This window comes from Geospiza fortis, unplaced genomic scaffold (assembly GCF_000277835.1).
Source record: "Geospiza fortis unplaced genomic scaffold, GeoFor_1.0 scaffold666, whole genome shotgun sequence".
Classification (NCBI taxonomy): Eukaryota; Metazoa; Chordata; class Aves; order Passeriformes; family Thraupidae; genus Geospiza; species Geospiza fortis.
Genome location: NW_005054470.1, coordinates 805,560 through 820,542, shown reverse-complemented (window position 1 = coordinate 820,542; position 14,983 = coordinate 805,560). Strand labels below are relative to the sequence as shown.

Sequence of the window (14,983 nt, the reverse complement as noted above, 5' to 3'; positions counted from 1 at the left end):
TTGACAAGCTGGAGAAGTGGGCTGATGCAAATCTCCTGCAGTTTAACAATGGGAAGTGCCAAGTGCTGCACTTGGGGAGGAACAACCCAGGCACAAGCACAGCTGGGGACTGCCCAGCTGGAAAGCAGCTTGGCAGGAAACGACCTGGGGTTCTGGTGGACACCAAGTTGAACATAAGCCAGCAGATACAGGGAGGGGATCCTTTCCCTCCATTCAGCTCTGGTTAGGCCACACCTGGAGTGCTGTGTCCAGTTCTGTGCTCCACAGCCAAGTACAAGAGAGACATGGAGATACTGAAGAGAATTCAACAAAAGGCCACAAGGATGAATGGACTGGAGCATGTCCCCTATGAGACAAAGCTCAGAGAGCTGGGGCTGCTCAGCCTGGAGAAGAGAGGGTTCAGGGGGGATCTGAGCATAAGTATATAAACAGCTGAGTACAGAAACACCTGGAGAGTGGGTACAAAGAAGACAGAGCCACTCTCTTCTGTTGTGCCCAGCAAAAGGACCAGAGGCAGCTGCCAGAAACTGAAACTCAGGAAATTCCTTTTACCATGAGGATGACAGCACTGGGACAGGTGGCCCAGGTGGAGTCTCCATTCTTGGAGAGAGAAGCTGTCTGAACAGGATCCTGGGCAACCAACAGTAGCTCCACCTGCTTAAGCAGACAGGGTGGACCACATAACCTCCAGAAGTTCTTTCAGTCGTAACCATTTTGCGATTCTGTGAATTTATGACTGTGAGATAAGGCACAAATTATCACCACTAAGCCCAAAGTGAGTGAGCAGCACTGCAGCAAGAACATACTGCAACAAGACTACATTCATTCTGACTATTCAGTTCACTGAACTCTAAGCCTAATGCCATTTTGCTATGACAATTTTCTTTAAATATGTCCAAAAATAGCAGAAATGGTTCTGGAAATTGTGTTGAAGTGGTTTGCATTATTTTCCTTCTGGCTAAATGTTTTACCATTATTTGATTTGCTGTGAGTGCTGATGGGTGGCACTGAGCCCGGAAACAGCACCTATCAGAGAAGATGGGGGTATATTTCTCATCATTGAGCATTAGGTAACATACAAAATGATACAGGGAGAACCTTAAATAAGTGGGTCAGTCAGCCTAGACTTTATTATGACTGTACTTTTCAGATAGGCAATATGAAGAGGTGTAAAAGGAAGAGGAAATACTTCATTTTAGAAGTATTTTAGTTTGACATAAGAAAAGAGAGATTTATAGGAAGATTTTAAGCTTTAACATTATCTTTTCAGAAAAGTGATAGCACAACAGCTTTGCATATAGCACAATTGCTTCTGGCTTTACATGCTACCAAGGAATCCTACGACTGTCTGTCTTATGTCAGCCAGTATGACCAGCAATGCCAAGTGAACAGTAAATGGAGAAATATCACAAATTAACGGAATTAGATTATGTGAACTATAGAGTAAGTACCTAGTAATACCTGGAACAGGACATAAAAGGCCTAAAGTCAAAGTTCCCATTCCAAACATACACCTTCCAGAATGAAACTGATCCTGGTCAATTCATTAGTATCTTTTTAAAACAGAGAGGTATATACAGCTGAAGCTGTAATTTTTTTTACTCTTTAAAACAATGAGAATTCATGTAAGTGATGAGCTCCAGTCTAAGTACTCACCATTACTGTAATGTGCCAGCTGTTCCCAGAAGGCCTTGTGCAGGTCTGTTAGAAGCTCTTCCTTTTGTCGGACTGAAAGATTATTCTTTACAGTTAAGTGGTCCAGAATATTTGACACAGTATTTAATCTGCCCTTACACTCTTCTGGTATAGAGGACTTCAGTGAATCGATCATTTTCACCATAAGCTCCCAGTTGAATAACCTTTCCTGAATGTCCTAAACCAAACATAAAGTCCTGTTTAGAAACCAAGAATGTATCTTTGGTTGTGCTTTTCTTTCATTGAACTATTGATTCCCAAACCACAAAGAAAACCACTGAGGTTATCAAAACCATGTGAATAACCATCTTCATGTACTTAAATACTTCTGAAAGTTTTGATCAGTGCAGGCTAGCAGTAGATTTATTGCACGTTCAGTTGCAAGAGCTAACCTAAAATTATTGCTGCTTTTCATTATTTGTAGCTGTCAAGAAGACATTAAGTCTGGAAAAGATAATAACAGCCTTGCAGAAAAAAGTTAAATACTCAAGGAGGATAGATGGACAGAAGACAACATGAAGTCCTGGACCTCTTTTCAAAATACTATATGGCACACCAGTAAAGGTTCTCATTTTGAAATGAGGACACATATCTGATTCTGATAATGCTGTGATTCCTTCAAATACACGCTCAGTCAGTCCAGTACATATACTAAAAATTAATATAATTGCCCTCTGCATAGCAGCTTTCATTGCACTATTGAAAAAGTAGCCCATGATCACAGTAGGGAAAGATCTCCCAGCTGGAAGTGCAGCTGCTTTAAGCAATGCTGCAAGGTCAGAAAGAGTTTGACAATGCTGTACTAAGTTAACAGCTGGACTTGATCTCAGGGCTCTTTTCCAAACCAAATAATTCTATGATTCTCTGACCTACTGTAATTAATAGAGATGTACCTACAATGACCTCTGCAATGAGATTTCAGCATCATCACAGTAGTGACTTCAGGCAGGAATATCTCCTGTATCTGTATCCAGATTCTCTTATCTGCAGTCTTCCCATCTGAGGAACTTACTGTGCAGCAGCCCAGTTTGGGTCAAGTGTGACAAGCAGCAAAGGCTTTTTTCATACCTGGCCAGCTCAGTCTACTGAGCTGCTCTCCAATGCAAAACTAACAAGCTAATAATTACTGTAGCTGTTTATACACAAAATTACTAATAAATGCAGTGATTCCAATTGTATATTAATTTGTAAATTACATGTAACTCTTTCAGCATATCCTGTGCAAAAAACCAAGGAAGGATCTGTTAGATTTAACACAACATAAAGCACAGTGCTGGTGCATTTATGAACACAGTTTTTCCTCTTCAGACCATATTCCTAAGAGCTGATAAGAATTTTCAATTCAAATTAAAGTCACACACAGAATCAACCTCAAATTTAAATTAGGATTTATCAGTGAAAGCGAAATAAATATTTTGAAAGAAAGTGAAATTTTGTAATGCCCACAGTAACAATTCTCCATCCATTGGATCTTGTGCTCTCGCTCCTGATTCACCATCTGCATTAACAATACTTTTTCCTTATATGACTACCTAAATGGTATTCTGAGAACTAGAACTCAAGTGCAGAGAGTTCACCCTCCTGTGAATCTTCCTAAAGTGCAGTGGAAGTTGAGCTCTCAGCAACAAAGCTCAAAGAGACAACTGGATTAAGCAAACTTCATCACTCCTCAGGCAGGACTGACAGACTCTGCACTGACATAATTCTTTCTGCTCATATTGACTAAATCTGTCTCAACTTTTATTTCTTTTTCACTTTACCATCGCCTGCAAGTCCTGAGATTCACTTAACAAGCTTTCTACTGCAATCATCTTCTCAGTCAGATCCATCATTATCTTTGCGGCTTTGGCACTTGAGCATTTTGATTGGTCCAAAAAATCCTGCTGGGCTTTGTCAGTCTGCTTCCAGAAGGCTTCCATCTGTGGAATATGAATCAAAAAACAACCCATGTTCCCTCATTGATCATCTGGTATTTCTTTACAGAAAGAGGCATATATATGAGTCTACTGAAATACAAGTCACAGACAGCTCTCAGTATTAGTTATATTGAACAATTTACAAAGATAAAGATACTATTATGTATTTTATATATATAATATATATATATAATATATTGGTGGTGGCACCTAACCAGTAGATCAAACCTGACCTTTTAAAATAACTGCAGTAATTCTTTTTAACTAGCTAAGAATTTGTTAATTCTTGACATATTGCATCTATAAGAGCCTATAATGTTCTTAGTATTGATGATAAAACCTAGAAGATAAACTGCATCCCTTTTATTCTGGGAAGTTTATTTAGCTGTAGGAGCAGGTATTCCAGTCAAACAATATTTTCACAAAAAAAAGAAAAACTGAAAATTATTACCGTTTTACACCATCAAAGCCTTTCACAGCTAGATGCTACATAAGCACTTTGCTGAATTAAATACTTTATGTCAGCACAGTCTATGTGCCAATTCTGATAGGTTATTATATGGACAATCCCTAGTTTTAGGTTCTGATTCCACAAACATGACTGTGCACACTGTCAATATTCTGCGCTCTGTGGGTTACTCGTACACACAAAGGTAAAAAATGCATCCATCACCACGATTTCTATTAAGTACCCATGAATTTTGGGGGGAAAAAAGTGATTATGGCATCTGTGAGTATGGCAAAACCCCCTTTATATTCTCAGAGGAAGACTGGATTAGTTCAAGGTACTGAGCTATACAAATCTGCATAGAGGGAAATTATTTTCAGTACAACGAAAAGCATCTGCAGGCACAAGAGTGACAGAGCCACTGAAGGATGATCACTGCTGGTGAATAAATGCCTCATGCTCCTCAGCGAGGTTGCCAGCAATTATTTTTACATGACTAACCCTGGAAAACTCTAAACAATCATTTTTCTACTGAGCAAAGTTAAAGTACAAAAGAAACTTGACACAGATGTTCCAATGTTACCAGGACTTCCACTATAAAGTGAAGGGCCTAGAGAAAGCAGAGAAAATTCCCAGTGAAGCACTTAAGCACCAGACATTAAAAAATGTTGACTCCTGCATGAAAAAGGCCCAAGGCTGAGGTGATGGGCTGTTTGGTCCAGGGCTGAAGTGGCACAGTCAATCAACACAGGCAGCTCACAGAGCTGTCATTCTCTCATTTTCATCACCAGTCAATTTGCTCAAACTTCAAAAACAGGGCTGGGAAGAATATTAGTCAGTTTACTGAACAATAGGACATAGAATGTTTTTAACCTCCAGTGTTCTAGCCTGAATCTAGACTGACACAGTGAACCTACTTTAGAGAAAAAAAAACCAAATGCCTGCTATCAAACGGTATTTTCACATCAAAAAATGTAAATATATTCTCACGTGGAAAGCTGCTAAAGAAAAAGGCTTTGCTAAAGTAAATGCACAAAACATACTAAAACATTGCCCAGCAATTACAGTTTTAGTACTTCTTTCTGCTGGAAAAAAAATTGTAGGCTTTTATTACTCCCTTACTCAGTTAGAGGGATTGACAAAAGCAAGGTGTTAGGATAACATTCCTAAAAGTCAGGCTATATATAGGCTTGAAATAAATCTTATCCTCAGACAAGCACCAGCCATTTCCCAGCTGATAAAACAGTAGTGTTTTACAAAAAGCATAAAAAATGTTTTATTTATAAAAACATATTGACACCCAAAGGGAGCTGGAAATACTGGGGCAAAGTAAAAATATTTTCAGGACACATATAAAATACTAACTGTGGACTACTCAAGAAAACCATTGCACTAAAGAACTCCCCACCAAAAGAATAATATTAAAATAAAATCTTAGAAAAATTTAGAAAGTTACATTATCTATTACGTGCTCAGAATATTCCCTTTCCCTCCTTTCCAGGTCTTCTAGAGTCTGGAACTCTGAGTTACGGGCTCCTGACATTTCAGTATTCTGGAGTCTAGAATCAAGTTGTTTCTGTAATTCTTCAAAATCCTGGGGGAAAAAAAAATCAAGCGATTTAGTAAACAGAAAAACAGATATAACTTCTAAATTTGGGAGTGAATCTGTATGTCAGTTCTGGCCCATGGCTAAGGAAGCTGAACAGGAGTTTCAGAAAGTTCTGTCTCTGGGTAATGGACCTTCTGTAGCAAGCAAGGAAATCTTAATACAAACACATATATCTCCACTAGGATGTGAGTAGTCAAGACTGTAGTCCATCTCTGCTGAATTCATTGGTAAACACTGCTTCAAGAGCTTTTACACTAATAACCCCTGGAATCTATCCACTAATATTTTTATTTTAATGCATGTGCCCCATCTTAAATGGCAGCTATGGGTGTACAGGCTGTGTTTAAAAGCTCAGGTAAGTATCCAGGTGATAATCAGTGATTCCTGCAGAGTGCTGGATGAACACACATGGATGAACATGTCTGTAATACTCAGAAGGGACACATTATAGGCTGCATGATTACATGAGGTTTCACAGTTTTTCAGTCCTTTAGAAACCAGGATGATTTTTTATTAAAGCTAATGTCGCTGGCAAATACTAGTCTGCTGCCATTGCTTAGTAAGCTGATAGTGAAAAGAGTGACTCCTCCTTCACTGCAACATGCCTTACATAGCAAGCACTGACTTCTAACACCATCCACTTTTGGCTATTAATGCACTAACTTGATACCCTTATGCCTTAAAAATGTAAGTAGAGAAATTGTTCACTAACAACTTCATCAAAATCCTGTGAATTTTTATGATGCAGAATTAAAAGTGGAAAAGACTGTCTGCAATAAAACATGTAACATCTCTTTTACATGGTGGTCATAACCAGCCTTGTTCCTTGTATGATATCTCTCCTCTAAGACTATAAGGTTTACAAGATCTTTCTCTCCATCATATAGGACACAGAAATCCCATACTGGCACTTAAACAACTGGACTTCTCTGGCAATTATTGCATCTAATTATTTGGATTTAGTCCTCATCTTGCAGCATCTTAGGAGCATGAGGACAGCAATGCCATCAAACTTCACTGAGGATTAGGTTCTATCAGGAAACATGCCTATTCTAGATCACCTCTGTCTATAATTTGAAGTCAGTACCAGAAGACCACCAGTAAAAGGATTTTGCACATCTAATCTCACTTTTCATCTAGTAAATACAGTAAGTTTTAATACTTAACCTGAGGATTCAAGGCAGAAGAGTGCTTTAAGGCAAAATACCTTCTGATATAAATCATAGGGTACAACTACAGATATTTCTTATAGTAACTCATAGACTGTGAGACTGTACAAAGTGTTCAACAACTAGAGCTCATGAGCTGATAGACAAATGTCCACATGTGAAATTCCATTTACATGTAAGAAAAGCATAATTGTTGCTGTGATTAGGCTGCTCTCAGTACAAACTTTCAAGACTTGGACTGGCAGGGCACTGGATAACCTTACCTAAGACAAAGCTTCCTACAGAAGGCTGGGCCAGAAAATCTCAAGATGTGCTTCTCAATCCAGATTTTTCTGTGACTAAACTGGAAAGTGGAACCAATAGCTCTCCTATTTTCTATAGTTTTGTAAAGCTTTTTGTTCCTTCTCATAACCTTGACAAAAGTACTGTGACTACCTGAAACACACTGATTGTCAGTATATGTCTTCCAGTTCAGAAGTGGCATATGGACTACAATGCAAGTGCATGAAAGAAAAAAGGATGATGAGGAAAATAAGTATATTTTTCCCTGATGAAAGCCTTGAGCGTCATACTGCTACTTTATTTCCTGCTATTTTATTATCAGCAAGACACCTGGGACCAAAAAAAGCCCCCGATAAATAGAAATTATTAAATCTGAGTGAATAAGGTTCAAAATGTTCAGTTTAAATGGATTCAACTAAAAAATATTTTATCTTTAACAGATTACGTAGATCACTTCATACAGCAAAAAGGAGGAAAAGCATACAAGGTAATGTAGAATATCAACTAACAAGGGAGTTTCTTTGCATTTTCTTCAGAAATAAGATTACAAATGACATGGCTGTTCAAAAGGAGTAGGTGAAATGGCCTGCTGTGGTAATAAAGTTAACTCTTATTTTGTGTGGTCTTAAATACTACCCAACAAACCCCCTTACATTTTCCTGATTTAAAAGGATCTTCTTCAACAAACCATCAGTAATCTTCTTTTTACGATGGAAGTCTGTGAGGTATATCTTGAAAATCTGAATAAACATCTGTTTAAAAGGAAGAAAACAACACCCAGGTTAAGTGCCTGTTCATGATTGTAAGGACATCTTTGTGATAACTTTTGCTGATTTAAATCAGTCAGGGAGATTATAGCGAATCATAAGAGAAACAACAGATCAATTAACAGATTTATCATCAGCAACTCTCCAGTACTTGCACTGTGAAAAATTCTCTGGTTTTGGCTCCAGTGAGATACTGGAAGATGGTGTTACACATAATCTCATATATCCTTGTAACCAGACAGACACATTTTAAACTATTCTTGACTGGAGAAAATGCAGATCACTTGAAAACGCAAAGCCCAATTTTCTAAAGTTTAATGAACCCCCTAAACTGGATGATATTAACTATTCAGAAGATACTAAAGACTCATTACTCTGACTTCAACTGTAGTCTGCCACATAATACATCAAACATTTTTATATACAACCCAAAAGAAACTATCTCAAGTTCTAGCTAGCTTCTCTTGCAAGAAAATAACTTATTTTCCATTTGTGTGCCTTTTTTTTTTAAGACTGTAATACTAGTGTCTTCAAAAAGATATTTTTGATTTTTTAACACTGGGAAAACTTTTGCTTAACCTTTTCCCATCTTCCCTCAATTAGAGTTTCAGTGTAAGGTTAATTCACTTCATTAGTAACTGCTGCAGCATTTTCCAGTGTGGAAATAAAAATACATGAAATTTAACAGCCACCTGCCTGTTCCTTATAATCTTGAAAACAAGATAATGCAGAACTTCCCTGCATAAAACATATAAAAACATAAATGAATACATATTTACATATAGAAAAAGTTATTGAAGCCCATGTCAGGTGGGAAATACATTATAATTAGAGCCCAATAGAAGAGAAAACCATATAGCAGTCATATTTTGGATCTCACTTGCAAATATTTTGGACAGGAGTTCGTCAAGTTTTGAACACACTACTAAGATACCATATATAGTAAAAACAAAAAAAAAAGGGTTCAGGAGAAGACTGATAGAAAAGGATGTATTTCCTTAGACTTGATGCCAAGAAAAACTGAAATCAGAGAAAGCAGAGTGGGAAAGGAAGAAATGATTCTCAGACTGATTTATTTTTTCCCTTTTTTACCTTCTGACAAAAATATAAAGCTATTTAAATATTCAGCTAAAGGTCTAAGGCCTTTGTGGGTATTTCTAGTGGGCCACAAAGCGTGTTAAGTGCTCATTTTCTCTGTGTTTCTGTGATTACATCATTATGTTGCGACTTACCTTCCTTAGAAATTGATTATTAACTTTGACATCAAGTTCAACCTTCTATAATCAAGCTAAACTTCCTTCTGGAATCTGATCACGAGTTCCCTTTCTCATCTAACTAGATGTGGATAATCCATCAGATGAGAAACTGCTTCCCAGGTTTACTTTCCTGTTTCCTCCTTTGGGTTGTGTAGAAATTTGTTCAGAAAATCCTTCTGAAATATTTTCAGTGGATTTAGTAAATTATAACAGAAATTACCAATTTTGTTTAAACAGAGCTCAAGAAAAGAGGGAGGAAACAGTTGTAGACTTCACGTCCAGATTTGTATTTACTGAATCATGCTGATCATGGCTAGGCACAACAATCACTACTGAATATCCCATGGCCTTAATTGTATTTTGTTTTTCTTTTCTCTCTTTTTCCTTGTCAGTTTTGGATGATGTTACTTGATGCAGGTAGTTATCTATGGTTTAAATGGTATCTTAATCCCACAATTGTAAAAATTCAGAACTATTGTACTTACCACAATGGTACTGACGGAGATGAACTGAGTTTTCCATTTTATTCCAAAAGCTTTAAGTCTTTGCAACACACAAACAAGCAAGTTTGTCCTTAAGACAAACTCACCTACTAAATAATTTATTACCTCTTCTTATGAGCCTCAAGTGCTGTATGTTAATCTCTGGAGTAATGTTTGAAACCAATTTTTTGTATTTGCTATATTGGTATTTCACAGACCAGTATAGTTCATCATATTTTACTTCCTTAGGAAGCTCATATATATGCAGAGTAGGAGGAAAAAAAAATGTCAATAATGTGGAAATGCAACTCTGCTGCATTACATCTCACCTAGCCAGCTGTTTATGTTATTTCCTAAACTAATATTCAACTAAGATGTTCAAAACAATGAGCTATAAATGAGATATAAGTACCTACCACATTTTTTTCTTTTCTGAGTTCAGTATCAAGAAGCATGAGATCTTGTAAAGTAAGACTGCAAAGGCAGAGCTTAACATCAAAACTAAAACAAAGATTAAAAATGCATTAATAGCAACCTAACTGACAGTTACACATAAAGACAACACAAGTTTCATTTAACCACTAGATCCTCCAAAAACACTGCCCCAAAACAGAAGTGAAGTCACTTTATTTCTACATTGCCTCCTTTTTCAGAAAAGATTTCTGTATGTAAAAGTAAACAAAACATAGAGCTTTTAATAAAGGTGGTGCTGCAGTTTCCTCTAGAAAAAGACAAGGTGAACATAGGCATGAGTTGATACCACCAGGGAAAGCAGGGCTTTAAACTGAAACAGCCATAGTAAGAGTGGATATTTTGTAAACATTATTCATTGCTAGTACCTTTCCCAGTCCCTGGGACACAAATATGATTGTGTTTTTCTGAGAGTGCAGAGAGTGCAGACACATGTATTCATCTAGGGGTACCTTGCTGTGGTGCAGCTGAAAGGAAATCAGAGCTGACAGTCCGTTTCAATTACCTCTACCTGCTCATCAGCAGTGTCAGAGAGGAACTGTTTTCTCAGAGTAAGACATGAGTATTTCCCATTAAAACAGAGAGAACAGAACACTGAGTGTTCTGAAGGCACCTGCAGTGTGACATGGCAATGTACCGTGCAGAGAGCTCCATCCCCAGCACACATGAACTGAGCATACAAGACATAACAAAGACATCTCCTTATCCAGTGACACACCTTTTATGAGACAGCTTTTGGCCAGCTCTGATTCCCAAAATTTCACAAAGAACAGGATGACTTCCAACAGCTTAATGTATTAATCTCCCAACAACTTTTAGGATTATAAGCAGATAACCCTGTCCTGATGTGGTGACTGTGTGCATTCATACCCAGCCTTTCACCTTTAATGACTGTCCTAAAAACACAGGAATTGACCAAGGAAGGGCAGGTTTACTGCTTACCTCTCACATGTCAGCACTTCAGGGAAGCTGGCCACCTTTAGAAAGGCTCGGGCCTGAAATCTGTCATCACTTGTTGTGGAATGGATTGTTGTGGAGGAGCTGCAGTCCTCTTTGTCTCCCTGGCTCAGGGATCCCAGGCTGCCTGACATGGAAGTCTCCACCACTTGATTAGGCAGAACTGCCTGTTTTGGATTCTCATGCAAAGATGGATTGGATGAGCCATCTGCCAGAGGCTACAAGTCAAAGGAAATTCACAAGGTCAATTAATACAACACAATAAGGAGGCAAACATCACGTCAATTTTTCAGTGTTTACTTTTAAGGGAAAAGTTAAACAGTATACACAGGAAAAGTGTTTCCATGTTACATGAGAGGCTTTGGCATTGCCCAGGAAAGCATTCTTCTGTTGTAGTTGGCTGCTTGGTGTATGCTTTCTCTTTCACATCCTTGTGGTGTTTTTCTTATGGCTCCTTAGACAGATCCAACTTCCATTAATGTTAGGGGGCAGACAAGCTCTCTTAAATACAGTGAAAATTGACAGTACACCATGTAAAGCATTGCAGGTTCCAGCAACGAAGGGGAGCTGAAAGCAGCTGACACCTTACTTAGCAGAATAAGCCCTGAGTCAATGGACTATAAAAAAAGATTCCTGTTAAGCAGATTGGCAGTAAATTTTCTTCCATTACTTGACTCTGCAATTTACTCTGACACAGAATGATTGCCATTAATTTTTACAAGTAGAATCTGCAACCTTACCCTAAATTTCTGGTTGATGGGATAGATCACTTTTGCCTTTAACGCAAATGCTGCAATGTTACTGTTCAGAGGAGACTCACCTTCCTGTATGGAAAAGAACAAAAAATATTTGAGAACAGCAGCAGATCTGGCAATTATTCACTTTAAGTATCGTGTGCTCCTTTTTGTTACACAACTTAAATGTTCCTATTGATAACTGTTTATTGACTGTCCCTGCTTTGGTGCAAGAAGTTTTCTCATAAGGCTCATTCCAAGCAGGAAAACCTGAAAAGGGAACTCTTGTCATTAGCACTGCTACACAATATTTTTAATTCTCCAGGAGAAAATAGGCAGTATCTGGTATTTCCAAAGTATTTTCATTTTGTGTCTTGTCACCACCTCCACACCCTTAGCAACAGCTAAAGATTTTACAAATTAGACTAATACTAAAAACTACTAAAGGATAATAAACTCCACAGATATCATCATGGCCATAAATTCTGTCTTTCAATTTAAATAAAGGAACAATAAATAAAGCAAATACAGTCATCATTTTGTCCCAGGAAAAATTTATATAATACAACCCTTACCCAAAATCTAGCGAAAATAACAATGTTTTTCCAAAGAACTTTTAATAGATACTGAATTATTTTCACATAATTTTCTGTATCACATAATCTGACTTTCTGCTACTGCCTTTTTCTATATGCTGGAACAATGGGATCATCATTTGTTTTGAGAGGTTAGGTATGGCTTAATAAAATTTTGGCTATAAATAGCAGATAAAATGTCTAAATCCAAGCACTAGGACTTCCTATTTTATCTCTTTTGGTTTTGTCATATGAAAGACTAATTTGTCAAAACACACAGGGTTTTTCATAAAGCTTTTTCTAGGAAATATCAAAGCACTAATAGAGTCTAAAATGGAAATGGAAAGAGAAGAAAAAACTATGTAATTCACTGGACTTCTACCATTGCACATTTTCATCTCCATTTCATTTCTTTCCATTTTTGGGTTTACTGATAAAGTTTACTGATAAAGTTGCCCCTGGTGAGCAGTCCCAGCACTGCAGTATCCCATCAGGGACAGGAGTGGACAGAGCTACTGCTCTGCAGTGACTGGAGGCAAAGCAGCCAGGGCAAAGCCGGAAAGCTGTATTGCAGTGTGCTAGAACTAACACATCCTGCTTCTCAGCAGGCATAAGTAACACACAATTATTATTAATGCAGTAATTATGGTATTATTGCAATGTGAAAAGTCTCAGAATGAAAATACCTGTTTTTCTGAAGTGCTCTAACCTAATTAAAAGCATTTTCCATCTATGCTTCTTCATAAAATGTCAATTTGACGCTAGTAACAGCAAAAGCCTCTGGAAATCAGAACAAATTAGTAGAAAAAAATACATATAATTTCAGTAGTTAGAGAGATAGGTGGGAGAAAGTCCCCTCAAATAACAGGGTTACCTCTTAATGTCTTATAAATGAGCCATGTTATGGAAATGGACAGAGTTGTGAATTATCACCTTTAAAAGACTATGATCCCATTTCAAAAACACTGGTAATAAGCATAAAGATGTAAAATTGTGTAAGCTCTCCCACAACATTTACACTTCAAAAAATAACCTAATCCATGCTCACTTGTTATATTCTACTTTAACTCAAGCAAAATGACCAAGCATGTTGTGTCACCACTCCTGATCACAAAGGTGAAATGAAGATTCATTACTTGTCAGGATTTAAACCAACAGTTTCAATGTTAACAATAATATTTTCTTGAAATCAGTTCTTGTTACCAGCTAAGCACTAGACTGGCTGGTTATGACTGACATTTTATCCATGTATTTAATTTATGTATAATAGACTGAATGAGTCAGCTGAACTGCACATTTTTAAATGAGCAGTTTAAATCACAATCTTTAGTTCCAGCAAGACCAGCCAAATCAGCTTTGGGTGAAAGATAGTGACTACACAGTAGGACTGGTTCTCCAGTTATTTTGGGATTATTAAAAAAAAAAAAAAGTTAAGTTACTTGATGTTTCCATTGCGAGTGGGTTGTTAAGTTTATATTTCTACTTTTTTTCACAAATTCTCTAATTGTCTTTGAATCCCAGCTCACCACAGTAGTCCTTTCAGTACTTACAAACTTTTTCTTATGTTAATAGTGTTAATTTATCCCATCAACCTTTTGAAACTAAGGAAAACATAGGGATGAAAGCAAAGAAGTCTCTGTCCAAAAAGAACTCAGGATCCTGATTAAAATATCCAAAGAGTGCCTAGGGAGAAACAGAATTCATAAGGGGAATAAGTGCCTGAAATGGCTGCATTCATAAGCAGCAATCAACTCCCACTCTCCATCTTACACTTTTTTTGAACTCTTTTTAAAGTCTCTCTCCAAACCCATTAAAATTAAGACAATTTGGAGCAGGTCCTGAACATGTTCACTGCTACATGCAGCAAAATGGACATCCACCCCCAAGAGCAGAGCTTTACCTCCAGCACCATCTCCTCTTTTGATGTATAGGGTTCTGCTTTACTTTTCATGAGTGCGTGCTCTTTTTCATCAGCATTGAAGCTTTCCAGAAGTCTTTGGGAATCATCTTTCTGAAATTCCAAGAGAAAACATAAAATGTAACACTTGAGATCATGCAGGTTAACTGGAAACATCTTCCACTGCAGCCTTGATACATTCATGTCTCCATCATGAAAATTATTCCAGTATTAGTTGAAAAGTTTGGAAAAATACAATCTGAAAATGGATGAAAATGTTATATATTCAGAAAGGAATCATTAAAATTAATGAAGTTTTAAATTTGTCATTCCAGGAGTAGAATTTTAATCTAAAAAAGTTTTAAGAGGCCATGAACCTGTCAAATCAATCCATCTGCTCTCAAAATGTCATCCTACAGACTTGGGAGTCAACCTCATGGTCTGAGCTCAAACATCTCAATCACAGCAAATTAACTAAAATTGTCTACAATAACCAGCAATAAAGAGAATGCCAAGTATTTTTTGTCCCTGGCCAAACTTCCTAAATGAAGCTTTATGCGTGTGGAAGTTCCTGTCAGGGAGAAGTAACTATCAGAAAATGTTCATCACCTTCTTTCCCCAAAAGCAGCCCATATTGGCCTCACTTCACAAACACAAAAAGCCACAGGTAGGGACACAGATTCTGTGTGGCAACAAAACCTCCTGCTACACATGATCTTCCCTAC

The 14,983-nt window shown here is 37.4% G+C and overlaps 1 protein-coding gene across 1 annotated transcript in view; it reads right to left on the bottom strand.

The window, feature by feature from the left end:
• Window positions 1–14,983, bottom strand: part of EVC (EvC ciliary complex subunit 1) — a 50,511-nt gene that overhangs the window by 32,512 nt on the left and 3,016 nt on the right. Inside the window, exons 3-10 of the mRNA XM_014309943.2 lie at window positions 14,262–14,372; window positions 11,793–11,876; window positions 11,038–11,270; window positions 10,041–10,125; window positions 7,773–7,871; window positions 5,516–5,653; window positions 3,456–3,614; window positions 1,657–1,873 (exon numbers count right to left, since the gene is read on the bottom strand). Of these exons, the coding sequence (XP_014165418.2) occupies window positions 1,657–1,873; window positions 3,456–3,614; window positions 5,516–5,653; window positions 7,773–7,871; window positions 10,041–10,125; window positions 11,038–11,270; window positions 11,793–11,876; window positions 14,262–14,372 (1,126 nt within the window). The remainder of the gene's footprint in view (window positions 1–1,656; window positions 1,874–3,455; window positions 3,615–5,515; window positions 5,654–7,772; window positions 7,872–10,040; window positions 10,126–11,037; window positions 11,271–11,792; window positions 11,877–14,261; window positions 14,373–14,983) is intronic.